This window comes from Chelonoidis abingdonii, chromosome 2 (genome assembly GCF_003597395.2).
Source record: "Chelonoidis abingdonii isolate Lonesome George chromosome 2, CheloAbing_2.0, whole genome shotgun sequence".
NCBI classification, from domain to species: domain Eukaryota; kingdom Metazoa; phylum Chordata; order Testudines; family Testudinidae; genus Chelonoidis; species Chelonoidis abingdonii.
Window position 1 is genome coordinate 23,339,891 of NC_133770.1, and position 27,909 is coordinate 23,367,799.

A 27,909-nucleotide genomic window follows, 5' to 3' on the forward strand; every position below is an offset into this window, starting at 1 on the left:
ACGGTGGTTGACTGTGATGCTGGGGAAGAAGGCAACTCTGGTGAGTATCCATTTAAAATTAAAGTCCAGTTAAACTTTAGTGGGCACACACATTTGGTGGTATTGCATGTTTACTGTGAAGAAAAAGCGAGGTGCTGTAGTTCTCTGCTTACAAGAGGCCACTCCTGCTATGCAGAGGGTGGCCCCCAGAAAAAAGTGTTTATGCTTGCTGGGATAGCCCGAGAATCCTCCAGGGATCTCTCTGGGAAACTTTCATGGAGGTACTATGCAATCCTTTGCAGAAGGTTTCTAGGCAGGGCAGTCTTATTTCTTCCACTATGGTAGGACAGTTTCCTATGCAACTCCTGAATTAATTCTGCTGGCATCATTGCGGTATACAGCATAGCAGCGTAAGTCCCAGGTCTATACCCAGATGCTTGCAGCATCTCGTCCCTTCCTGCCTCTGTTACCCTCAGGAGACTGATATCACATAGAGGCGTCTAGGGGAAATTGGGGAAGTTCTCTTTAAAAGAGCTCTTACATGGGAAAAAAAAGGCATGTAGATCCACCCCACACCCCCACATTCCGGATTGCCAAACCATGCAGCTGCTAATGTGCTTTTACTGTGCTCGGCATGGGTCGGCCAATAGATTAACGTGACTGATAGGGGACTGGGGCCCCACATGAGAGATTCCTCAATTTGGGAGTGAAAATGTTCCCCCCCTACAAACCCTGTTCGTAAACAGCTTCGTGGTGCTATGGGGAAGGGCCATTGTTCGACTAGCTATCTGTGCTCCCAATATAAGCCTGCCATAAACTTCATTAAAAGTGCAGTCACCCGTGACCCGGGGAAAGGGGGGAGGCACACTCTCCGTGGCTGGAGCCACAAAACAGCATAGTGAACGGTTACAGATTTTTACTATGTTATGGCTTGCACCTAGTGTAAGAAGGAGTGTGTGTGTGTGTGTTTTTTAAAGAAAATGGCCTTGCTATGGAAACATTTTATTCATGTACAATGGCTCCTTTATTTTTTCCCCTGACTGACAGCTCAAAACTTGTCCTTCGGCTTGTCATCAACACCTGAAAGCAGACTTTCAGTGATTAGAAGGAGGAGAAAGAACACAGGAGGATATGTTTACCGAGATAATGAACGCCTCCGGGACAGCTGACACAGAGCTGAGAGCATGGAGGATTTCAGTGTCTGAGAAGTTGGACATGGAGAGCAGGAAAGCTTCCGATGAGCGAGAGCATGCAGTGCACGATGAGATGCTTTCGATTATGAGGGACCAAGCAAACATGTTGAGGCGTTTGGTTAAACTGCAGGAACAGAAACAGGAGGGTAGAGTCCCTCTGCAAACCCTGGTGGACAGCCAGCCAGCATCACCTGGTGCAAAATCATCCTCACCCAAGCATTCCATTATCTCTTTTACTTAACTTGGGGAGGAAGGTACAAGACCCATTCACACACCTTTGATGGTCTGGAATGCAGCATTATGTTACACAGATGAAAATGTTTCTGCCGTTCCAACTTTACAACCCCTTTTCCCCAGACTTATCTTTCTTTCTGTTCTCCCTCTTTACTTATGTATGTTAAATAAAGTAAATGGATTAGAGAAATGAATGTTCTTTATTGAGTAAAAGCAGTGGGCTTGGGCGGAGGGGTTAGCTTTACAGGGACAGTGATACAAGCCAGGTGAAGGTTTGGGAAAGCACAGTGCAGACAAACAGCTCACATTACTGTCTCATTACTGAAAAGGCTTTTCAAAGCCTCACATATATGCAGCACCCCTTGCTGTGCTCTTCTTACTGCCCTGGTGTCTGGCTGCTAAAAAATGGCTGCCATGTGACCTGTCTCAACTCCCCCCCCACCCCCGTGGAAAATTCCCCCCCTTTTTTCCACAGATACTATGGAGCACACAGCAGGTAGCTATAACCAAGGGGAGATTCTCTTCACTAAGGTCCAACCTTGTTAGCAGACTTCTCCAGCGCCCTTCAAATGACCAAAGACACATTCAACCACCATTCTGCACTTGCTAAGCCTATAGTTGAACCGTTCCTTACTGCTGTGCAGACGGCCGGTGTATGGCTTCATGAGCTATGGGAGCAAGGGGTAGGCTGGGTCTCCCAGGCTAACCTTAGGCATTTTAGCATTGTCAGTGTTAATTTTGTGGTCTGGAAAGAAAGTCCCAGATTGCAGCTTTTTTAACAGATCCAAGTTCCTAAAGATGCGCGGGTCATGAACCTTTCCCGACCATCCTACACTGATGTCAGTGAAATGCCCCATGATCCACCAGCGCTTGCAACACCATTGAAAAGTATCTCTTTTCAGTTTATGTACTCTTTGGCAAGGTGGTCTGGTGCCAAGATTGGGATATGCATGCCATCTATCACCCCACCACAATTAGGGAACCCCATTGTAGCAAAACTATCCACTATGTCCTGCACATTTCCAAGACTCGCTACCCTTCGTAGCAGAAGTTGATTAATGGCCTGCACACTTGGAGCACAGCAGCTCCCATGGTTGATTTACCTACTCCAAATTGATCCCCCACGGACCGGTAACTGTGTGGCGTCAATCTTCCAAATAGCAATCACCACTCGTTTCTCCACTGAGTAGCTCTCATTTGTGTGTTGCTGAACTGCAGGGCAGGCAAAGCTATGCACAAAGTTCCTGGAAGGTGGCCTTCCACATTTGAAAGTTCTGCAGACACTGCTCATCATCCTATACCTGCAAAATGATGTAGTCCCACCTGTCAGAGCTTGTTTCAAGGGACCAGAAGCAGCACTCAACAGAATGCAGCTGCTCTGAGATTGCCAGCAGCAATTGTGAATTGTTTTTTTTCCAACGGCTTGCAGCAGGGCTGTTTGCAGGATATCACTATGTTCCGTGCAGTGGACTACATTGGCTCTGGAAATATTGCAGAATGCACAAGGTGTTTGAGATGCTCACAGCGAGTGCACTACTGAGCAAGCTCCATGCTTCTGGGGTTATGGCATATGTGCAGTGGTTTTAATGCATGAAAACCACTGGGTTGTTTGCTGTTGACATGAGGGAGGGAGCACAGTGGATCATGGGATGCCGATGCAATGTTCCCATTCTCCACTGCAACAGTGTTTTGGTCTCATGAGACATTGCACAAACTTCCCAAAGCACACCGTGGCAAGTTGCATTTTGGGATAGCTATCCATGATGCACTGCTTTGTGCAATAATTCTGGCACTGTTAGTGAGGACACACTCCATTGAGACAATGAACATGGTGTGTCCATGCACAATCGACTTCATTAATTTGGGGGCTTAAGGTCAAATTAGATAAAGTCAACTTAATTTTGTAGTGTAGACAAGCCCTAAGATAATAGTATAAGAAACAATCATTTAAAAATTATCACTGGACTTAGGAGCACCTTTCATCCAAGGAACTCAAAGCACTTCATCATTAAATCTCCCATCACTCCATTGAAGTAAAAAATATTGTAGTGCCCAAGTGGTTAAGATATTACTCTTTCTTATTAGAAGAAAGAATTATAGTTAAGGAGAATGTAACAAAAGTTGGGAACAGTATGAAGGAAAAAATGTCAAAGTACCTTCAACGCAGTAGTTTCTCCTACTTTTTTGCCCATACCTCCCCCTTACCTGGTCCGCACACCCCTAAGAGCCACGGTCAGGCCTGGAAGCCCTGGGTCATGGCTGGGAGCAGGGCCAGGAGCTGGTGGCTGAGGCTGGACCTGCAACTGGGGGTGGGGCTGGAGTGGAGCTTGCAGCAGAGCAGGGCTGGGTGATGATCCCTTCCCAGCCCCTGGGAGTGAAGGCTTGGGCCTCACCGCACCCCCCCTAGGGAGGTGTGTCCCACACTTTGGGAACCACATTTCTAATAGGATTTCAGTTCACAAGAAGGTGGAATCAAGTTGGAGAGATTAGAGTTGATCCACAATTCAAGGTGCAACATGAAGCCTGGGGCTTTAAAAGGAGAACACATAGGGTTTTTGAAGGAGGAAGAGTGAAATGTTCCTAATCCAGTAAAAAAAACCTACATGATATACAGAGCTACTAAGCTACTTTCACAATGTTAATATCTGACCCACTTCACTTCATCCCATCCCTATTGAATTTTGTTTTTTACTAAATACTCTAAATGTGTAAAACTAGTTTTTAAGTAAACTGGAGGATGTGTTTCACGTCTTGCTTCTCTTAGACAACCTGCCATTTCCAGAGAATTGTTTAAAGCAGCAAAATAGTCAAAATAAGTTGTACTTTTCAGCAGTCTCAGGATTATCATCAGCAGCTCTATTTTGTTACTCACCCAAAAAGATGACAATTTCAGCAGTGACTGCTAGCAATACATTATAGGTTTGGTTCAGTACTGACAGTGCCATCACTGAATAATCACCACCAGGATTGGGTGTACCTTGGATATATCCCATATAAGAACTGACTATCTTGCCCCGCTTTGTTTGGTAAAGTGTAATGTGTTTGTGCTGTAGTAACAGTTCTGGTACAAGTGATTTTCCCCCTACAATTTTCCACTGATGGCTCAGCTTCAACTCCAATCAATATACATTTTGATCATCATTAACAAAACTGTCAGTATAATCAGAAACTAGAGTAGCACATAATCACTTTACAGCATCGATAAAAACTACTAAATCAAGATAGCGAGGTGTAAAATCTTCTTAGGGCATTAGGCTATCAGGTACTATCCTTACATCACAACTTTATGTCCAGTTTCTCACATAATCATCTATGGGAATTATGTATGCATATTAAAGGAAAAACTTCGCCCATATGCAAGTGGAATCTGTCTTTTATGCAAAATTCTACCTAATTATTGAAGATTTGATTAGGTCATCAGCATTGTTTCGGCACACTTTTAGACGACAAAAAAATCAGAAGTGATTCTACACACTAATTACACTCCTACACAAATAGGGCATAGATTAGTAAACTGTATGTATGTGTTAACATTCAGGTTTTTTGGTGCAAAGTTTTTATATTTGTATTAGAATTCAGTTTGCCAAAAGGTAATAATTCTCCTTAATCAAACAACCCAAGTTATCTGACCTCTTTATTTCTAAAACTTTGGGAGTTTTTAAAGCAGTGTAGCTGCAACTAAACTTTGACATAACTCTGAAAATACATGCACTCTTCCTTGTCAAGATCCATATCTATTTGTATCTAATTTGTTCAAAATATTTGTGTATTACTTTTGCATAGTATTATGGAAAACTTGCAATCAAAGAGCCGAAATCTAAAGAGATGTTACTCACTTATAAATATAAAAATATAAAAAGATATTGATTTTATTTCGCACAAAATACTTGGAATGTACCTACAAGCCCCTCCTCATAGCCGTTCCAAAATCTTTAATAATACATTATCTATGTATATACAAAACATTTCTGTATATGTTAAAAAAAGCTTCTGCACAATTGTTTTAAATATGAAAGGAATATAAAACTGATTTGTTTTTAAAAGTCATTCATTTTCTTACTAAGACTTTCAATGTACGTATATATGTACATACGTACAAAGTGTAAGCTAGCATAATACAAGCATTCCAACAATTCACTATTATATTAAATATGTTTTTAAGGTTACATTGCTTGGCTTTATACAAAACAATACATCTTCCTTCTTTCAACTTTTCATGACTTGAAGGCAGCGGTACAGTTAAGGATTCAAGATGTCCTCCAAAATTTTCACACATGATTCATATAGGGTTCTGAAACCAGAGAAATCAGTGAGCAGCTGAATAAGACATGCAAAAGAAACACCTTTGCCTATTAGCTTTTCTGTAAATAGCTACTCCATTATTTCTTTGAGAAGTTACATACCACTAGTTTAAGGAATTAAAGAAGTTGTTTTATTGGATTACATTTAAGAGGAACAATCTTGCTCAGCATTTCCATTCATCTCTTTGAATGATTACAGATTACAGTATAGCTACGGAAGATCAAATTTTAATTTTAAAACTGAAAGAAAAAATTTAAATTTGAATAAAAGCCTGAAATTTCCCCCTTTTTTACCAGCTTTAAATATGATCTACTTTGTTCTCTACTTTCAAAAAGGTCTAAGGAAGAACAATTAGAGTGTCTATTTAAAATATTTTTAAAATACCATATTGGTACTGTTTCTTAGTATTTGACCTTCTACATATTTAAAATCACTGTATACTTACTTCTCTGAATATTTGGTTTACTGCCCTTTTCTACCTCTGCCATCTTACTTCACATACACAGCATTAATCTTCTGAAGTCCAGTCTTGCCCCTTCCTCATTTCCCTTTTTCTTCTCTGCTCTCAACTCCCCTACCACCTCCTCTTATGGTTACTCATTTTCCCCATTCCCTGCCAAACCACATAATTTCTGCATTCTCCTCTTTCTCCGGTATTTATTTTCCCTAGTGCTGATCTTCCTGCATCTTTATCCTTGGTACTAACAGCCACCCATCTGTCATTTCAGCATGTGTACTATCCTCAGCAACATTCCCACCCCTGCACATACTGGAATCCTTACAGCATCTCAAAAAAGATAACTGCTATTCCAAGCTTTTAATCTATCACTCTCCATTTTCTTGCATTCCTCATCCAACATTGCCTCTGCAGTTGCACTCTCCCACAGAACTTCTCACACTCACCCAGCCTTAAACTGTCCTCAGAAGACCATAGTCAGGGCATCTGACTTATAGCCAAACACTAATGCAACATTTATCTTTGTAGATTTGATTTCTTGATGCTTGAATTCATATTGTGACAAACTGTCAACTTTATTTTCCATGCATCATTTCTCCAATATTTGCAGTGTTAGTTATTTGAAAGATTCTAAGGATGCCCTATAGTAGCAATGTTAGTCATTAACTTAAGTATTGCCCGAAGAGCAAACATACAAGGAACAATTCAGGAATTTTATTTAATATTGTGTTTGGCTTTAGATCATTAAACTGAAATGTCCCTTCACTGAGAGATTCATCATGCCTTAAGCTAATGGACATCCAACCATAAAGAGGAAAAAACAAGGTAAATTTAAAGTCAATTGTACTAAAATGCTCTTTACCTTTACTATTTTGAGTATGCTGCAGGAAATCCTACACAAATAGTGAGAAACTATTTGGAAGTTCTCTTTAATGAGTACTTCAATGACAGAGCAATGAAGGGTTTGGAAAGACATCTATATGAGAACGTGAGGAAAACATTAAATGTTTCAGCATAAAAGTTAAATAGGTTTAATTTCAGTGCCCAGATACTGAAATGCTAATCATACTAAGCAAATCTGATTATATATAATATAAATTATGACACGAACTAGGAGAGTCATGCCGGCTCGGACGTCGCCCGGATTAACAAGGTCCGCGCCAGATGTTGAGGAACCAGGACAATCTGACGATAAGTGGGCTACTGGAACAAACCATTCATGGACGAGACAAGAGAACCTGGAATTGATGGAATGCTACTACAACAGTAGACCTAATGAGAGGGGATATATATGAAACGTATGAGGGGACTATGGATGGACAAAAGACCTACATCCACACTTACTGAGAAACAGCTAGTTACCCAACGCTTCAACATAGTAAAGAGGAAGCTGCTCTCACAGCTTGAGATAGACCAACTCCACATTACATCCCAGACTCAAGAAGACCTGGAAGAACAAGTGGATGTGCAGCCCACACCTGAAGCTGAAACTTCACTGCCACCCCTCCATTGCAGAGCACAGCAGCTGATATGAGGCATAAGATCATGGAGAAACTAGCTACAGTCAATCCTCGAGACCGATTACCAAGGCTCAGTGGAGAAGTACCATCAGATAGTATGTTAGAAGATGCCAATAGAGCCCTCATGACAATCCCTACTACCACCATAACTCAAACCAATGAACTGGTATACGCTACAGCCTCTGTAATCCTGGAGATGCTTGGCTACACGATCAAGAAGAACACACAGTATGTACCACCCTGGAAAATGAGGTTGGAGGATAAGATCAAGGCGACTCGGAGAGAAGTTAGTCAGCTGGTGGAACTACAGAAGGTGTAGAGATTAAGGATAAGACTCGGCTACTGAAAAAATACAAGGCCTGACCTCCATCTGAAGCCCTAGAGACTGCTAAACAAAGGCTCACAGCACTGGCTACCAGGCTAAGGAGATACACTAGAGAAGCAGAGGCCAAAAAAGTAAATGCCCTGTTCTCCAAAGAACCATCCAAGGTGTACTCCCAACTGCAGTGCAACAACACAATAACAGCAGAGCCACCAGCAGCAGAAACTGAACAGTACTGGAAGAACATATGGGAGAAAGAGAAGACTCATAACACCAGTGCAAAGTGGCTGCAGGACCTGAGAACAGAGCACAGCAATCTCCCAGAACAGAAACCAGTCACCATCACAGTAGAAGACATCCAGCAGCGGGTCAAGAACATGAAGAGCTGGACAGCACCTGGACCAGACATGATCCACACCTACTGGCTAAAGAAACTAACAGCAGTGCATGAACGCCTAGCAGCACAGATGAACCAGCTGCTAGCAGCAGGCTCCCACCCAAACTGGCTAACACAAGGAAGGACAGTGCTGATCATGAAAGACCCCTGCAAGGGAACAGAACCGTCCAACTACCGGCCAATAACCTGCCTCCCCACAACATGGAAAGTCCTATCAGGCATCATAGCCGCCAAGCTACAGGACCATATGGGCCAGTACATGAGCACAGCTCAGAAGGGCATTGGGAACAACACCAGAGGCTCAAAACACCAGTTGCTCATAGATAGAGCAGTCGCCCAAGACTCAAGGTCTAGACAGACCAATCTGAGCACAGCCTGGATTGACTACAGGAAAGCCTACGACTCAATGCCGCACACGTGGATCTGTGAATGTCTGGCGCTATACAAAGTCAACAGGACACTAAGGACCTTCCTCAAGAACTCAATGGGACTATGGAAGACAACACTGGAAGTCAACTCAAGGCAGCTTGCACAAGTGGCCATCAAGTGCGGCATATACCAAGGTGATGCACTGTCCCCGCTGCTGTTCTGCATAGGCTTAAACCCCCTCAGCCAGATAATCACAAGGACTGGATACGGGTACAGGTTCAGGAGTGGAACTACCATCAGCCACCTCCTCTACATGGATGACATCAAGCTGTATGCTAAGAATGAACGAGACATCGACTCGCTAATCCACCTGACGCGGATCTACAGTGAGGATATCGGGATGTCATTCGGACTGGAGAAGTGTGGCCGGATGGTAGTGAAGAGAGGGAAGGTAGTCAAGACTGATGGGGTGGAACTACCAGCGGGCCACATAGCAGACATACAGACCAGCTACAAGTACCTTGGCGTCCCACAGTCACATGGAAACCACGATGAGGAGGCAAGGAAGACAGCAACATCCAAGTATCACCAAAGGATAAGACAGGTCCTGAAGAGCCAGCTCAGTGGGAAGAACAAGATCCACGCCATCAACAGATACGCCCTGCCGGTCATCAGATACCCTGCCGGTATAGTGAGCTGGCCAAAGGAGGACATGGAGGCTGCCGATGTGAAGACCCGGAAGCTCCTCACAATGCACGGAGGTTTCCACCCCAAGTCCAACACCAGAGACTGTATACCAGCCGGAAAGAAGGCGGGCGGGGCTTGGTGAGCGTCAAAGCCACTGTCCTGGACGAAACCCGGAACATCCAGGAGTACATCAGTAAGATGGCCCCCAAAGATGAGCTGCTGAGAGAATGCCTGAGGCAGCAGCAGACATGGGAGGAAGACCAAGCAGAAGAAGTGCCATGGCAAGACAAGACCCTGCATGGGATGTACCATCGACAGATAGCTGAGGTGGCTGACATTGGGAAATCCTACCAGTGGCTGGAAAGGGCTGGACTAAAAGACAGCACTGAGGCACTGATCATAGCAGCACAGGAACAGGCACTGAGCACCAGATCCATTGAAGCAGGGGTCTACCACACTAGAGAGGACCCAAGGTGCAGACTGTGCAGAGAGGCCTCAGAGACAGTCCAACACATAGTGGCAGGATGTAAGATGCAGGCAGGAACAGCATACACTGAACGGCACAACCAAGTGGCTGGCATTGTGTACAGGAACATCTGCACAGCGTATGGGCTAGACCCTCCCAAGACCAGATGGAGAGATTCCACAGAAGGTTGTGGAGAATAGCAGGGCTAAGATTCTGTGGGACTTCCAGATCCAGACGGACAGGCAGGTACTGGCCAATCAACCAGACATTGTGGTAATAGACAAGGACCAGAAGACAGCGGTGGTGGTGATAGATATAGCAGTGCCAAGTGACAGCAACATCAGGAAGAAGGAATATGAGAAGCTGGAGAAGTACCAGGGCCTGAAAGAGGAACTAGAGAGGATGTGGAAAGTGAAGGCCAAAGTGGTCCCCAGTGGTGGTAGGAGCACTCGGGGGCTGTGACTCCTAAGCTGGGTGAGTGGCTCCAACAGATCCCAGGAACAACATCAGAGCTCTCTGTCCAGAAGAGTGCAGTGCTAGGAACAGCTAAGATACTGGCAGAACCCTCAAACTCCCAGGCCTCTGGTAGAGGACCCGAGGTTGAGGAAGACACATACCACCCATAGGGGTGAGAGGGGAATTTTTTTTTTTTTTTTTTTTTTTTTAGCAGGGGATTAAGGTTCCATGGAATTTTTGGGGGGCAGACAAAAGGCATTATATACTGTACAGTACTGTACTGTGGTGCCCCTGGCTTACCCCTGGGCGTCAGGGTTTCAAGGTTTAGGAAGGGAAGTTAATAGTGCGAGGGTGCTCAGGGTGGGGGTGCGGGTCTGGGAGAGAGTTAGATGCGGGATGGGTGCTCAGGGTGGGGGTGCGGAAGGAGCTCAGGGCTGGGGCAGGCAGGAGTGCAGAGCACTTACCTGGGGCAGCTGCCTGTTTGGTGCAGGGGTGTGAAGGTGGCTCTGCGTGATTCTGGGAGGGCTGCAATCTGGGAACGGCTTTGAAGGGAAAGCCCAATTTCCAGCCACGGGCCTGCCCCGGCTTCCCCTGCTCCTCCACAGGCTCGGAGGAGGACATCAGGAGGTGCAGCTGGGCTAGCCGTGCGCAGACAGCAGTGGGAGAGAAAGATAAAAAAAAAAAAAAAAGAACCAGTTACCAAAGCCTTTTAGTAACTGTGTGTTCTTTGAGATGTGTGTTGTTCATGTCCATTCAAAGTAGGTGTGCGCGACCTTGCTGCGTGCACGCCAGCCGGAAGATTTTCCCTACTAAGCAGCGTCCGTAGGGTCGGCCCTGGCGCCCCTGGAGTGGCGCCACTACGGCACCCTATAAAAAGGGGCCCACCAACCCTCCACCCCCTCAGTCCCTTCTTGCCGGCACTCCCTAACAGAGAGGGCAGGAGAGGGTGGTATTGAATGGACATGAAACAACAACATCTCCGAAGAACAACAGTTACTAAAGGTGGGTAACCATTTTCTTCTTCGAGTGGTGTTTCATGTCCATTCAAAGTAGGTGACTCACAAGCCTAACCTTAGGTGGCGGGTCAGAGATCACTGCTGACTGGAGTACTGCACGACCGAAGGGTGCATCATCCCTAGCCTGGCCTGGCGTTGTATGGTGTAGTGGGACGAGAATGTGTGGATGGAGAACCCATGTGGCGCTCTACAAAATCTCCTGAGTCTGGAGATCTGAGCCAGGAACGCCGCAGAAAAAGGGGCCTGCGCCCTAGTGGAGTGGGCCGTGACTGGAGGGACAGGGGTCTTAGCTATGGTATAGCATTCCGGGGATGCAGGTCGCGATCCACGAAGAGGATTCGCTGAGAGGAAGACCGGGAGCCCCTTCATCCTATCTGCCACTGCAATGAAGAGCTGAGTTGAGCGTATCTGAATTGGCTTGGTACGCTCGATGTAAAAAGCCAAGGCTCTGTGGGGACATCCAGGGGGAATGTAACCTCCGCTCCTCATTGGAAGAGTGTGGTTTCGGATAAAACACCCGGAGAAAAATATCTTGACCCATGTGGAACTGTGAGACGACCTTGGGTAGGAAAGCCGGAGTGAGGTCTAAAGTTGGACCCTTGTCCTTATAGAAGATAACAGTGTACGGGGGCTCGGATGTTAACGCCCTGACTCCGACACCCTCCTGGCCGAGGTGAATCGCCACCAGGAAGGTGGTCTTATATGACAAGTACAACAGGGAGCACGAAGCCAGAGGCTCAAAGGGAGGTCCGAGAGGGCGGAGAGGACCAGATTCAGGTCCAAGCAGGGACCGGCTGACGAATGCGGAAATAGCCTGTCCATAACTTTGAGGAAATGCCCGACCAGCGGTTCGCAACACCGAGGTACCCCCCTCTCCCAGATGGAAAGCCGAGATGCCGCCAAGTGAACACGAATCGAGGAGAGGGAGAGGCCCAGTTGTCTGAGGTGGAGCAAATAGTCTAGGACAATGGGATGATTGGGACCCCAGCGGATTGTGACTCCTCGCTGACCCGACCATTATGGAGAAGCGCTTCCATTTGGCCAGGTAGGTGGCCCTAGTTGACGTTTTCCTACTACGCGAGCAGCACTTTCTGACCTGCTGGAGCACTGCACCCCCTCCACCGGAGGTTCAGCCATTGAGCATCCATGCTGTGAGGTGAAGGGACTTCCAGGTTCGGGTGCCAGAGGGAGCCCCGGGGTCCCTGCGTGATCAGGTCCGGGAGCAGGGGCAGCGTCATGGGGCGCCCCCAACTGACACGGACATTGCTGCGTGCAGGAGTGACGTGTACCAATGTTGGCGCGGCCACGCTGGAGCTATCAGGATTACCCATGCGTGGTCCCTGCGAATCTTCAAAATCACTCTGTGCATCAAGGGATCGGAGGAAAGGCGTAGAGCAGGCCGACCCCCTACGACTGTAGGAAGGCGTCTGACAGAGACCCCTGACTGCGGCCCAGGAGGGAGCAGAACCGTCTGCACTTTCTGTTTTCCCTCGAGGCGAACAGGTCTAACCAGAGAAAGCCCCAGAGCTGGAAAATTGAGCATACCACATCCCATCGGAGGGACCACTTGTGACCCCAGAACGAGTGGCTGAGGATGTCCGCCAAATTGTTCTGCTCCTCCGGAAGGTAGAACGCCGTCAGGTGGGTAGCATTGTGGATGCAGAAATCCCACAGCGCAAGGGCTTCCCTGCACAGGGGAGAGGAGTGTGCACCCCCCCGTTTGTTGATATAAAAGACTGCCGACGTGTTGTCCGAGAGGAGTGAAACATCTGCCGGCCAGGTGGGACCGGAAGGTCAAACAAGCCAGGCGAACCGCTCTTAGCTCCCTGACATTGCTATGCAACTCGATGTCCTCCAGCGACCACAAGCCCTGCGTCCTGAAGTGTCCCAGGTGCGCTCCCCAACCCTGATCTGAGGTATCCATTACCAGGGAGAGGAAGGGTTGAGGGGCAGCGAAGGAGATACCCATGAACACTTTCTGCAGCGAGCTTTGCACCAAGTGGGGAATGACCACCACTGAGTCCAAAAGGTCCCTGGCCAGGCGACATACTGTCACTAACCAGGACCATAGGGGGCGAAGCCGGAATCTGGCATGGTTTACTACATAGGTGCACACCACCATGTGACCCAACAGCAGGAGGCAAATTCACGCCATGGTAATTGGGGCGGGGAGCAGTCCAAGGATGAGCTTGGAAATCGCACGGAACCTAGATTCCGGCAGGTACGCTCTGGCGTGGGTGGAGTCCAGAACTGCTCCTATGAACTCTATTCGTTGCGTCGGAGACAGGGTGGACTTGGCTTCGTTCAAGTGGAGGCAGAGATTGAGAAAGGTCCGCCTGATGAACGACACTGGGTCTCCACCTGCTCCTTGGAGCGGCCCTTTATGAGCCAGTCGTCCAGGTAGGGGAATACCTGGATGCCCCACCTGCGCAGGAAGGCCGCACGACTGCCATGCACTTCCTGAAGACCCTTGGAGCAGTTAACAGGCCGAACGGGAGCACTGTGAACTGCAGATGGGCGTCGGCCACAACAAACCTGAGGTACCGATGGTGTCGGGGAATTATGGCAATGTGGAAATAAGCATTCTTTAAGTCGAGGGCGGCATACCAATCTCCTGGATCCAGGGAGGGAATAATCGAGGACAAGGAGACCATGAGGAACTTGAGCTTTTGTACAAACTTATTCAGCTGCCGGAAGTCTAGGATGGGCCTCAGGCCCCCTTTTGCCTTAGGTATTAGGAAATACTGGGAGTAGAAGCCTTTGCCTCTGAGCTCTTGAGGGACTTCCTCCACCGCCCCTGCCTCCATGAGGGACTTCACTTCTTGACTTAGAAGTTGCTTGTGAGATGGGTCCCTGAAGAGGGACGGGGAGTGGGGCTGGTGGGGCAGGATGGAGGAGGATGGATAGAATATCCTCTCTCTACCGTATGGAGCACTCAGCTGTCCGACGTGATTTGGGACCAGGCACGGTAGAAGGGGGACAGACGTGACCCAAAGGTAGGGGTAGAAGGATCCAGAGTCTCGATAGGTAGGTTGCCCTTGACCGTACCATCAAATAGGGGGTCTAGGCCCCGATGGTGGTCTCGATTGACCAGATGCCTGGCTGGAGGGGTGACATTGGTGACGCCTCCTGTCATTTCTGCCCCGCCTGCGCTCCAACTCCTGGCAAGTCTGAGGATGGTAGGGGCGTGGAGCCATCTGCGGCCTAAACAGCCTGCGCTAGGTCGCAGGAGTATGCAAGCCCAGCGAGCGAAGCGTGGCCCACGAGTCCTTTAGGCTATGCAGACGCTTGTTCATCTTTTCTGAAAACATCTGCCCCTCGACGGGAAGGTCTTGAATGGTCTGCCGGACCTCATAGGGCAGGCCTGAGACCTGGAGACAGGCTCTCCGCTGCATGACCGGGCCCGTGGCTAGGGTGCGTGAGGCTGAGTGCACCGCATCTAGGGCAGCTTGGAGAGAGGCTTGGAAGATCAGCTTCCCCTCCTCCACCAGGGCTGAAAAAACTCTGACCTCGAGTCCTGGGGAAGGAGCTCCGTAAACTTCGACATGGCTGAACACGTGTTATGACCATATCGGCTTACAATTGCCTGTTGGTTGGCAATGCGGAGTTGTAGGCCTGCCGTGGAGTACACTTTTCTGCCAAAGAGTTTGAGTCTTTTAACGTCCCTGCTCTTTGGTGTTGACCCCCTGAAACCCTTGACACTCCCGTTGGTTGGCCGCATCCACCACCAGGGAGTCCGGGGGTGGTGGGTGTACAAGTGTTCGTTCCCTTTAGAGGGGACGAAATAGCGCCACTCCATTCTCTTGGCAGTAGGGGTCAGTGAGGCTGGCGTTTGCCATAAGATGCGGGACGTATCTGCTATAGTCTTTATCAGCAGGAGAGCCACCCTGGATGGCCCTGAGGGAGCCAGGATGTCTACTACAGGGTCCACGTCCACCTCAATTTCCTCAGCTTGGATTGCGAGGCTCTGAGCTGCTCGCTGGAGCAGTTATTGGAGGATCTGAGTGTCCTCCAGGGCCGGTGTCGCAGCCATGCCCGAGACTGCTTCGTCCGGGGAGGAAGATGAGGAAATTACATGGATCAGCCCTTCCTCTGGTGCTTGCAGTGTTTCGGAGTCCTGCAGCACACGGTACTGTGATTGCGGGGCCGGTTCCGATTCTAAATGCGGCACAGCGACCGGTACCAGGGTCGCCAGTGAGCAGCTTGGCGTATCGGATGGTGCCTGCTAAGCCCAAACTGTAGCTGCTGCCAGTGCCGCTGACTGGCTAGGGGGTGCTGAACTTGGATATGGCACACCCCTGCCCGGCGACGGTGCCAGAGGCAGCTGCGCCGGGGCCACCGATGCCGAGGAGACCGAGGCTGATCTTGATCGAGAACCAAATGCCTGGCCTACCGACTGGTGGTAGGCCCAGGGGGTCCAAAATGGCCACTGCAAAGGGGGATGCCATTGCTGCTGCCACTGTGGGTAACGCTGGTGGCTCGTCCCCAAAACCGATCTCCTGCTCCGTGATTGGCTGGAGCAGCAGGAGTCTGCCTCTGAGTCTGAAGTCTATGAGTACGAGGACCTGGGGGAGCAGCACCCAGTGCCGTTGGAGAACAGTGCTGAGGCGGCAGGGAGGCTCTTACCTGGTTCGGTGCCGCCTTAGCGGCGTGGTGCGGGAAGGGAGGTGACAGCATGGCCTGATTGCCCCTTGATTGTACTGGGGGATGGGCCACAGTAGGCAACTCCCTATGGTGTGGGGAGGCCGGCGCCGGGAGTCCCATCAAGTCTAAGTCCACCTCGAACGCCTCCGGTGTTGAAGGGAGGTGCAAGTCTCCGCTGAGGTCCGGGGATCTAGGCCAGTCTGGACTCGACCAGCCTCTCTGCGGTGCGGGAGTCGACAGAGCAGCCGAGGGCTGTAGCCCAGCCTGTCCGCTTGCACCTGTGGATGGCGTCGGCCTCGGGTGCTGGTGGGGTGACCGTTCCCTCTCTGGCTTTCTCTTCTTAGTGGGCACCAGCGACGGTGAGCGGTGCCGCATTGAGACCGACTTCCTATGACCCGACTCCGTCTAGTGCCAGGTTTTAGACGACTTGGGCTGGGCCTTAAGTCCTGATGCCGGTGCCAGGGTGCTCCGCATCGAGGAAGATGTGCTGGGCACCACCTCAGCCGGTTCCGGGTCCGAGGGTGGCTGCAGGGCAGCCTCCATCAGGAGGACTCAATCTTTGAGCTCTGTGTTTGAGAGTTCTCAGGCAGAAGCCTCTGCAGATAGAACACCGGTCCTTTTGGTAGCTCTCTTCGAGGCACCTCAAACAAGCAGAGTGCGGGTCACTCTTGGGCATGAATTTCCCGCAGTCTTTGCAGAGTTTAAACTCGAGGGACCTGGGCATGCCCCAGCAGGTGACGAAAACTATCAAGAACTATATACAATGACCTAAGTAAACTAACTATAACGTAACTATATACACGGACTATACATAAGGATAGGACACTGCTAACTTGCTATGCACAAGAGAAGTTCCAACTAGCCGTCACTGGCGGTAAGAAGGAACTGAGGGGGTGTTGGGTCGGCAGGCCCCTTTATAGGGCGTCATAGTGGCGCCACTCCAGGGGGTGGCGTGGCTGACCCTACGGACACTGCTAGGGGAAAATCTTCTGGCTGGCGTGCACGTGGCGCGCACAAACCTACTTTGAATGGACATGAACAACCACTCGAAGAAGAAGGGCCACTTCTCTCCGGCTGCTCGCTGCGTGGCTGCCCCTGCTCCTCCTGAGTCCTCCGACCCATGCTCGCAGAGCCTCATTCTGAAAGGGGCTTTAGAGCTGCAGGCCAGGGCCCCGTGGCAGGGAGGGGGAGGAGGCAGAGAAGAGGAACTTGTGCAGTGCTCCCTTGTAAAGTCAGACAAATGACGTTATAAGGGAGCATTGCACAACTTTAAACGAGTATGTTCCCTAATGGAGCAGTGACGTAACTTTGAAACGATGTTAAGTGAGGAGTTGCTGTAATTCCCAAAGGGCTGACATTTTAAAATAATGTAAACAGATGTAAAAAGTAACAAATTAAACTTTGAGAAGAGTAAATTTATTATAGTTGATGTTAGCATATATAAATTAGTACGTTATCTGACCATATTAGCTGTGGACTAATTTGCAGACAATTTTGACTACAAGTTTTCCTCTGGCCAAACAGAATGAGAAAGATGTAATAATTAAAAGAAAATTGCTGTTTACCAAAATAAGGCAGAGGAGTGGTATGGAGAAAGTGAATAAGGAAAAGACTGTTACTCACCTTTGTAACTGTTGCTCATATCCATTCCAATTAGGTCTGCACGCACCACATGCACGTTCGTTGGAAGATTTTTACCCTAGCAACACTCGGTGGGTCAGCTGGGTCGCCCCCTGGAGTGGGACCGTTATGGTGCTAGATATATACCCCTGCCGACCCAACGGCCCCTCAGTTCCTTCTTGCCGGCTACTCCGACAGGGGGAAGGAGGGTGGGTTTGGAATGGATATGAGCAATACATCTAGAAGAACAACAGTTACGAAGGTGAGTAACTGTCTTTTTTTCTTCGAGTGCTTGCTCATATCGACTCCAATTAGGTGACTCCCAAGCCTTACCTAGGCGGTGGGGTTGGAGTGAGATGTCGCAGAATGTAGAACTGCTGAGCCAAATGTCGCGTCATGCTTGGACTGTTGTGCCAATGCGTACTGTGACGCAAAGGTGTGAACAGAGGACCAGGTAGCTGCACAACATATCTCCTGGATGGGTACATGAGCCAGGAAGGCGGCAGATGAAGCTTGAGCCTAGTAGAATGGGCGGTAAGGTGGCTCATCGGAATATGAGCCAAGTCATAGCAGGTACAGATACACAACGTTACCCAAGATGAAATCCTCTGGGAGGAGACAGGTAAGCCCTTCATTCGTTCTGCCACCGCAACGAAGAGTTGGGGCGTCTTCCGAAAAGGCTTTGTTCAATCAATATAAAAGGCGAGAGCCCTACGGACGTCTAGGGCGTGCAGCTCCTGTTCCCAGCGCGATGAGTGCGGCTTCAGGAAGAAGATGTCTTGACTGATATGGAAGGCCGATACCACTTTAGGGAGGAAGGCCAGGTGTGGTCGCAGCTGTACCTTGTCCTTGTGAAATATCGTATACGGGGGGTCCACAGTGAGGGCTTGAAGTTCGGAGACTCGTCTTGCCGATATAATGGCTACTAGGAATGCTGTCTTCCAGGACAGGTACGGCAGCGAGCAGGTGGCTAGCGGTTTGAAGGGAGCACCCATAAGCTTGGCTAAAACTAGACTGGAGGTCCCAAGTTGGGGCGGGGTGTCAGACCTGCAGGTACAAACGTTCCAAGTCCTTGAGGAACCTCGAAACCATGGGGTGAGAGAAGACCGAACAGTCACTCTCCCCTGGGTGAAAGACAGAGATGGACGCCAAATGCACCTTTATTGAAGAAACTGCTAGGCTGTGTTGTTTCAGGGACAAGAGGTAGTCCAAGACAGTAGGAACTGTTACCTGGGTGGGAACAGCGTTACGCTGAGCGCACCAGCAGGAGAAACGCTTCCATTTGGCCAGATATATCAACCTAGTGGAAGGTTTCCTACTACCCAGGAGTATGTGTTGTACCGAGGCAGAGCAACGTAACTCGTACTGGCTTAACCACGCAGCAACCATGCTGTGAGGTGAAGAGACTAGGTCTGGGTGGTGAAGTCTGCCGTAGTCCTGGGTTATGAGATCTGGGCAGAGTGGTAGGAGAATTGGGTTGGCCACCGACAGGTCGAACAACATGGTGTACCAGAGCTGCCTTGACCAGGCTGGAGCAAATATGATCAGGTGGGCCCTGTCTCTGCAGAGCTTGAGCAGGACCCTGTGGACCAGTGGGAACAGTGGAAAGGCATAGAGAAGATGGTTCGTCCATGGTATCAGGAATGCGTCTGAGAGGGAGCCTGGGGAGCGACCCTGGAAGGAGCAGAACATGTGGCACTTCCAATTCTCACGAGAGGCGAAGAGGTCTATGTAGGGAAAGCCCCACTTCCAGAAAACAGAATGGATGACATCCAGACGAATCGGCCACTCATGAGACAGGAAGGATCTGCTGAGGTGATCCGCCAGTGTGTTCTGAACTCCTGGGAGAAAGGACACTACCAGATCAATCGAGTGGGCTAAGCAAAAGTCCCAGAGCTGAATGAGTCCCAGGAATGGCTTCCTGACAAAGGAGGGAGGAGCGTGCTCCACCCTGCTTGTTTATTTAAAACATGGCCGTTGTGTTGTCCATGAACACTGAGACACAATGGCCTTGGAGACACTCTTGAAACATCTGGCACACAAGACGAACTGCCCTCAGCTCCCGCACATTGATGTGTAAGGTTAGTTCTTGAACAGACCAGAGGCCTTGAGTGCAGAGACCATCGAGGTGGGCACCCCAACCCAGAGAGGATGCGTCCATGGTTAGGGCCATCAAAGGTTGAGGTGGGTGGAATGGCATCCCTGCACAGACCAGGGTGGGAGTCAGTCACCAGTCCAGGGAGCCTAGGATGCTCGTGGGAATTGTGAGGATCGTGTCCAGGCTGTCTTTGCCCGGTCGGTATACCGAGGTTAGCCAAGTTTGAAGTGGACGGAGGTGTAGCCTGGCGTGTTTGGTCACGAAGGTGCAGGAAGCCATGTGGCCTAGGAGGCCGAGACAAGTGCAAGCCAAGGTTGTCGGGAAGTTTTGGTGGCCTTGAATAATTGTTACTATTGCCTGAAAACGAGGCTGTGGTAGGCAGTCTCTGGCAAGATTGGAGTCCAGGATTGCCCCAGTGAAGTCTATTCTCTCTGTGGGAACCAGAGTGGACTTCTCTATATTGATCATAGGGCCTAGTCACCTGAAGAGATCTTTGATGTCCACATGATGGCTCACTTGCGTCTCGGAGGACCCTCGAATGAGCCAATCATCGAGATATGGGAAGACGTGCACTCGACGATGACGGAGGGAGGTGGTGACTACAGCCATGCATTTTGTGAATACTGGTGGAGCCGTAGAAAGGCCGAATGAAAGGACCATAAATTGAAAATGTTGATGGTTGACAACAAAACAGAGGTACCGTTTGTGTGGTGGGTAAACTGCGATGTGGAAATGTGTCCTTCATATCGAGGGCGGCATACCAGTCTCCAGGATCCAATGACGGGATAATGGTCCCTAGGGATACCATGCGGAACTTCAACTTTATCATGAACTTGTTGAGTCCTCGCAGGTCTAGGATCGGTCTTAGACCTCCCTTTACCTTGGGGATTAGGAAGTAGCGGGAATAAAAACCCTTGCCCCTCAAGTCTTTTGGTACTTCCTCTACAGCTCCCATGCTGAGGAGCGTCCGTACTTCTTGTAAGAGGAATTGCTCATGAGAGGGGTCCCTGAAGAGGGACGAGGGTGGGGGTGGAAGGGCGGGGGCGAAATAAACTGGAGGTGGTACCCAAGTTCCACCGTGCGTAGGACCCAACGATCCAATGTTAGCTGGGACCACGCAGAGAGGAAATGGGAGAGGCGGTTGTAGAAGGGTGGAAGAGGATCCTGGGAAGCAACTGGTGCGCCGTCCTAGGGCGTCTCTTCAAAAGTTCGGTTTGAGTCCCGCAGGTGGTTTGGGGGGGGCCTGATTTTGACCCCCTTGGGGCCCAGACTGCCTTCTGCGATTCCCCTGGCCGCGCCTGTTGTGGCCTAGGCAGGGGGTAAGCGCGGTGAGGCTGAGGATGGAAGGACCTGCTTTGGGTCACCGGGGCGTGCATTCCCAGCGAGCGCATGATTACCCTGTTGTCCTTTAGCGTTTGCAGCCTAGGGTCAGTCTTTTCGGAAAACAGCCCTTGGCCTTCAAAGGGCAAGTCTTGTAGCGTTTGCTGTAACTCAGGTGGAAGACCTGACACCTGAAGCCATGATATTCTCCTCATGGCCACTCCTGAAGCCAGAGTCCTGCCTACGGAGTCGGCTGCGTCCAGTGAGGCTTAGAGAGGTTCTCGCCACCTTCTTTCCTTCCTCCAAGAGGGCTGCAAACTCCTGGCGTGAGTCTTGGGGAACTAGTTCCGTGAATTTCCCCATCGCCGCCCAGGTGTTGTAGTTGTAGCAACTGAGTAGGGCTTGCTGGTTTGCCACCCTAAGTTGGAGGCCTCCAGCAAAGTATACTTTGCGGCCCAATAAGTCCATGTGCCTAGCCTCCTTCGGTTTGGAGCAGGAGCTTGCTGGCCATGGAGCTCCCTTTCGTTAACCGATTGTACAACTAGGGAGCAGGGAGGAGGATGTACGCACAGATACTTGTACCCTTTAGAGGGTACCATATACTTCCGCTCTACTCCCCTGGCTGCGGGCGGGATGGAGACTGGGGATTGCCAAATGGTATTGGCGTTCGCCTGAATAGTACGAATAAAAGGCAGGGCCACTCTTGTGGGGGTGTCAGCTGATAAAACGTCCACAACTGGGTCCTCTATTTTGGCGACCTCCTCCACCTGAAGATTCATGTTCTGAGCCACCCATCTTAGAAGGTCCTAATGAGCCCTTAGGTCAATTGGGGGAGGGCTGGAGGAGGATGTCCCCGCCACCGCCTCATCTGAAGAGGAGAGGCCAGGGACAAGAGGGTCCTGCGGGGGCTCTTGTCCTTTGATGGTGTCAGGCTCAGGTGGGGCCTGGGTGTCAGCGGGTGGAATGGAAGCTTCATCCGTACCCGCAGGAGGGGGGTGGCTTACGGTCACCTCTGGCACCCGGTGTTCCGATAGCACGGATCGTGATGCCTCTGGGGGAGCACCTTGGGCTTGATGGTACGCCCAAGGTGTCCAGAATGACCATTGATGGGGCCTTGCTCATGGCCTTGGTTCTCCTGGAACACGTGGCTGGGCACGTCCGAGTCACGGTTCTGTGCATAGGAAGCGCTGCCAGCACGAGATGATTCCAAGGTATGTCTCGACAAACAAGAAGGTGCTGAGAAACCCTGAGAAGGAGCCATGTCTGTAGCTGGTCTTTCTCAGGATGGCATTGGAGAGTGGTACCGTGAGCTGTAATGGTACCGGGAATGAGACCAGGACCTATGACCGTATCGGTGCCAGGAGGTCGACCGGGATCTCGAAGCTCTTCGCCTGGAATGGCTGTGAGATGTGCAGTGCTGGGAGCCGGATCGGTACCGGGAGTACCAGGCAGGCGAACGGGACGCTGAGCGGTGCCACGAGTGCGACTGCTACTGTGATGGAGAGCAGTGCCGGGACTGCGAGCGGAGTCGGGTCCGGGATCGGCAACGGGACCGAGATCTTGATCGGTGCCTCTCAGCGGTGCCGAAGGAGGGCGGCCTCAGCTGGGCAGGCTTGCCAATAGATTGAATGACCTGCACCGGCGGTGCCGGAGGTTGAGGCAGTGCAGTCTCCATCATTGCAATTAAATCCCTCGCTGTGGAAAAGGTCTCCAGGGTAGACGGGATAGTGACCTCAACCAAAGCGTGAGCCGGGGAGCTTTCAGGCAAAGAACTTGATGGCCCTTGTGGGACCGGAATCGACAGTGCCGAAGCTAGCAGTGCAGTGGCAGGTGTCGGTGCTGGGTGATCCGACTTAGGGGGGTGCTCCAACTGTGGTGCGGACGGCACCGAAGCAGCAGGAGCCTTATGCTGCTTCCTGACCCGCGGGTACAGGGAGCGGTGCCGAGCCGACACCGGTGCCGGCAACGGTCGGTGCCGGGGAGACTTTGCGGTACTGGGGCGATCCGGAGCCGAAAGAGCGCTTCTCCCTGATGTAGACTGTTCAGTGCTCCGTGCCGAGGGCGTTGGACTAAGAGCTGCCTCCATTAGGAGCTGTTTGAGATGAAAGTCCCGCTCCTTTTTCATCCTCAGCTTAAAGGCCTTACAGATCCGGCACTTGTCTGGGAGACGGGATTCCCCGAGGCACTTAAGGCAGGAATTGTGGGGATTTCCCGTTGGCATCAGCTTTTGGCATGCCAAGCACGGTTTGAATCCCGGTGACCTGGGCATGGGCCCTGGTACCGGGTGTGGGGAAGGGGCTAATCCCTGATCCCCTCGCAACTATATAGACTAACTATATATACAAATGACTAAAAACTAACTAAAACTGTAAAACTGGAACTATATACACAACTATTAGTAAAGAATGACGAGTAGGCTAGGGAAGTGGAGATCAGCTAAGCCGCGCTCCATTGTTCCAACAACCGATACGGGTGGTAAGAAGAAACTGAGGGGCCGTTGGGTCAGCAGGGGTATATATCTAGCACCATAAGGGCGCCACTCCAGGGGGCGACCCAGCCGACCCACCGAGTGTTGCTAGGAAAAAAATCTTCCGCCGACCATGCACGCAGCACGCGCACACCTAATTGGAATCGATATGAGCAAGCACTCGAAGAAGAAAAGTTATATTATGGGAACAAGTAAATAAGAACTAGGGGCCACCAAATGAAATTAATGGGCAGCAGGTTTAAAACAAATAAAAGGAAGTTCTTCACACAGCACAGAGTCAACTTGTGGAACTCCTTGCCTGAGGAGGTTGTGAAGACTAGGACTGTAAGAGGGTTTAAAAGAGAACTAGATAAATTCATGGAGGTTAAGTCCATTAATGACTATTAGCCAGGATGGGTAAGGAATGGTGTCCCTAGCCTCTGTCAGAGGATGGAGATGGATGGCAGAAGAGAGATCAGAGGATCATTACCTGTTAGGTTCACTCCCCTTGGGGCACCTGGCATTGGCCACTGTCAGTAGACAGGATACTGGGCTGGATGGACCTTTTGTCTGACCCAGTATGGCCATTGTCATGTTCTTAAGGCACGTTGCAATCAAAATATAATTGCATTTGAGTCATTACAGTACACAATGAGACTAGTGGTCCATTATCATCCAGGATCCTTTCAGATAGCAGCCAGTACCAGAACCTTTTAAGGATGGTGCAAGAACCAGCCAATAGAAGTGCGCAATTATGGAATATGACCAGCCCATTGATAAATTTCTTCCTAACCCTTTTGCAGTTAGTGGATTATGCCCTGAAGCACGAGTTTGTAAATCCTTCTAAATTCTTTAAAAAAAAAAAAAAAAAAATCCTATCTAATGAGGTTGTGGATGTTCTTACTATCTTTACCAATATTTAATCTTTTCTTAAATTCTGTTGAGCTCTCAATGATAGCATGTGGAACTCATCACAGTATAACTGTGTTTTGTGAAAAAGTATTTCTTTTTATCACAATTAAAATCTCTGCCTTTGAAATTCATTAAATGTTCCCTTGTTTGTACATTACAAAAAAACAACAACAAAAGTATAAACAGGACAGTCTCCTTACCACATATAACTTGGTGTATCAGATCATGTAACTCCATCTGTCTCTCTAAATAGTCCTAATCTTTTAATTCTCTTCATATGAATGTTTTCCCATGCTTGCTATTTATTTCATTTATTTATTTATTTAGGTTTGTTTGTTTTTGGAAAAAACATTACCAGAACTGAAAACAGTATTCTAGTTGAGGATGTGCCATTTTTTGTCATTATTTAATTTTTATAGTGCTTTCCATTCTGTCATGCATCCTAATTTCTGTTTACTTTTTGACTGCAGTTGTTCATTGGCAGAGCTGATGTTCATAAAGATTTCCAAAGACACCCAGACCACTTTCCTGCATGTTATAGTTAATTTACAATGCAGCAATGCGTGAGTTGTTCATATTATTCCTTTGCATGTGCATTACTTTACATGTATCCATTCTGAATATCATCTATAATCGTGTTGCCTATTTATCTAACTTTGTTAGTTTCACTGTAATTCCCCAGTGTTTTCTGCAGTTTTGAGTAAATGAATTGTGTAATCTGAAAGTTTTGCCACCTCACTGCTCACTCCCTTTCCAGATCATTACTAAATTTAACATTGGTGCTAATATAGAACTTTATGGAACCCCCGTGTTAACCACCTTTCAAGCATGATAAAAATTGACCATTTATAGATGTGTGGCAATTCTTCAAAAAGGGCCATTTTTTGGAATTTAATGTAGCCACCCTATACACAACACCCACATATCACTTGAAAACTTAATTTATGTATGTTTAAATGAGGTATGATGTGGTACTGTCAAGTGGTGCCATAAGCCTATAGGTGATATGAAACAATGGTACCTAAAATGAGAAAGTGTCATTTTTTGCAGAATCACTGCAACATGACTAACAAACAGTAAAAACTGCAGTCAATTTCAATAGCTTAATGTGGTGTTTATTGGTCAAAGTTCCAAATGGCAATGTATTAAAAGATCTGTATTGGTTTTGCATAGGCAAATTTTTTTTTTTTTTAAATGAAGCTGTTTAGCATGTGACAAAAATAGCAAATAAGATTTTGCAATATAACATGAAATGTTTCACACTGACAAATAAAAATATGCAAAGTACCTCCCAAGTGACCACAGTTTTATGTATTTTCAATTAAAATTTGCTGACCAGATCAGTCTCACACTGAAAGCTGTAGCAATAAATTGCATGCTGATAGTTTGTACTGCATAGTGGCTAGATATACATGTATGTAAGTTCCTAATGTAATGCTTCACTGTCTGTAACTTTTCGTACATACAGTGTTGCATCTAGTATGCCTGGTAGAACGTTTTAATTTGTAATTGCCTACGCATGCAATACTAGTGTTTAAAATATTTTAGAAACCAGCTTTTTAAATCAGTGACACTTATGCACGGGTCAATATTACTGTTAGAGATAACACAGCTTAATATTATGAATACGCAAAATATGAGAGAGAGAGAGAGAGAGGTGGCCTAAAAAGAAGTAATGAATACTAAGTCCACAAACAAGTCCTTGCCTCTGCACTGAAAAGGGATGAAGTGCATGTAATAGCTCTTACCAACCATGTCATCAACAATATGACAAACCCATCTGACCCTGAATCACATCCAGAGGTGCTTATCAACTTATCTACTGGACTGCATGTAACATCAGATGTACAAGAGTCTCCACTGAAAAAAGCAGATGTTGGTAAAGAAAAATGGGAAGATTTTTGAGAGGTGCACTTGATTATGATGGAACACATAGCTTCTTCAGTCCAGTCTAGAAAACTGGAATCAAAACATTTGTTGACATGGCCAAGATGACCAAATTTAAATCTGGCAAGGGAGGGACAATCCCAGCAGTTATCAGTCCAGAAATTGTTTTCCGCAGCGCCTTGTCCTTAGCAAGATACAGAGATGATGTTTCAGTTACAACTGTTCTTAATCACCCAATATGTCCTGTACCTATGTCCCCCTTCCATGGTGATGGAACAATGAGAAGAACAGACAAAGCTGAATTAGAGCATCATCTAGAAGCTGAAACTGAAAGAATCTATGAGCTAAGATAATTCAAAAGAGAAACCATAGTGTACATCAGAGATGCCATGACTGTCATACAAATGATGGCTAGCGCCAAATTCCACACATTCAGTGAACTGACTGCAGAGTACTTAAGACAGGTCCTAAAAGGATTTGACAAAGCTAATTCTGTAATCAAACTCTTTGACAAATATGACAACAGCAACTCTGTGAAAACTGCAAAGAGACAGCATCAGACAAGATCTAAGGTTGGATGCAAGAAATACCAAGTGATTGGTGGATGCCCTCTGCCTCCATGAAAAAAGTTTCTGTATGTGGCATCCAACAAGATGTCACTTGTAAAATTCTTCTGTGAACAAATGGTTTGAAATGCACAGAAGAATGGAGGAGCACAGCACAAATACTCCTTCTTGCTGGAAGCTTTTGCAATGGTGAAGTAGCAAAGCCCATTACCAGCAGATGAGATGAAAAAGTCCAAGACTTGTCTAGTAACACAAGAGAAAATGGAAACAAGGATGCTTGTGCATGCTATATGTGCCAACATGGCTTTTGGTCTTTTGATGTAAAAGGAATTATAGTAATCAGTCACTTGATGCTCATGTTTTTGGTCCTTGTTGTTCACTACACCTCTACCTCGATATAATGCGACCTGATATAACACAAATTCAGATATAACATGGTAAAGCAGTGCTCCGTGTGTCTGTGTGTGTGTGCGCACGCGCGCGCGTATTCTGGTGGATCAAAGCAAGTTCAATATAATGCAGTTTCACCTATAACGCGGATCACCAGCAAACTGCCACACCGCACCATAGTAACTCCAGCTCAGGAACCAATCCATGCAACAAACCTCGATGCCAACTCTGCCCACATATTCTACACCAGTACATCATCATAGGACCTAACCAGATCAGCCACACCATCCACTGGTTCATTCACCTGCACGTCCACCAATGTAATATACGCCATCATATGCCAGCAATCCCCTCTGCTATGTACATCGGCCAACTGGACAGTCACTACGGAAAAGGATAAATGGACACAAATCAGATATCAGGAATGGCAATATACAAAAAACCTGTAGGAGAGCACTTCAACCTCCCTGGCCACACTATAGCAGACCTTAAGGTGCTATCCTGCAGCAAAAAACTTCAGGACCAGACTGCAAAGAGAACACTGCTTGAGCTTCAGTTCATTTGCAAATTTGAACACCATCAGCTCTGACTAAACAAAGACTGTGAA

At 48.3% G+C, this 27,909-nt stretch overlaps 1 protein-coding gene across 1 annotated transcript in view; it reads right to left on the bottom strand.

Annotated features, from left to right (window-relative positions):
• Positions 1-4,763: 4,763 nt before the first annotated feature.
• Positions 4,764-27,909, bottom strand: part of NCAPG2 (non-SMC condensin II complex subunit G2) — a 151,570-nt gene continuing 128,424 nt past the window's right edge. Inside the window, exon 28 of the mRNA XM_032806344.2 lies at positions 4,764-5,697. Within this exon, the coding sequence (XP_032662235.1) occupies positions 5,646-5,697 (52 nt within the window). The 3' untranslated portion in view covers positions 4,764-5,645. The remainder of the gene's footprint in view (positions 5,698-27,909) is intronic.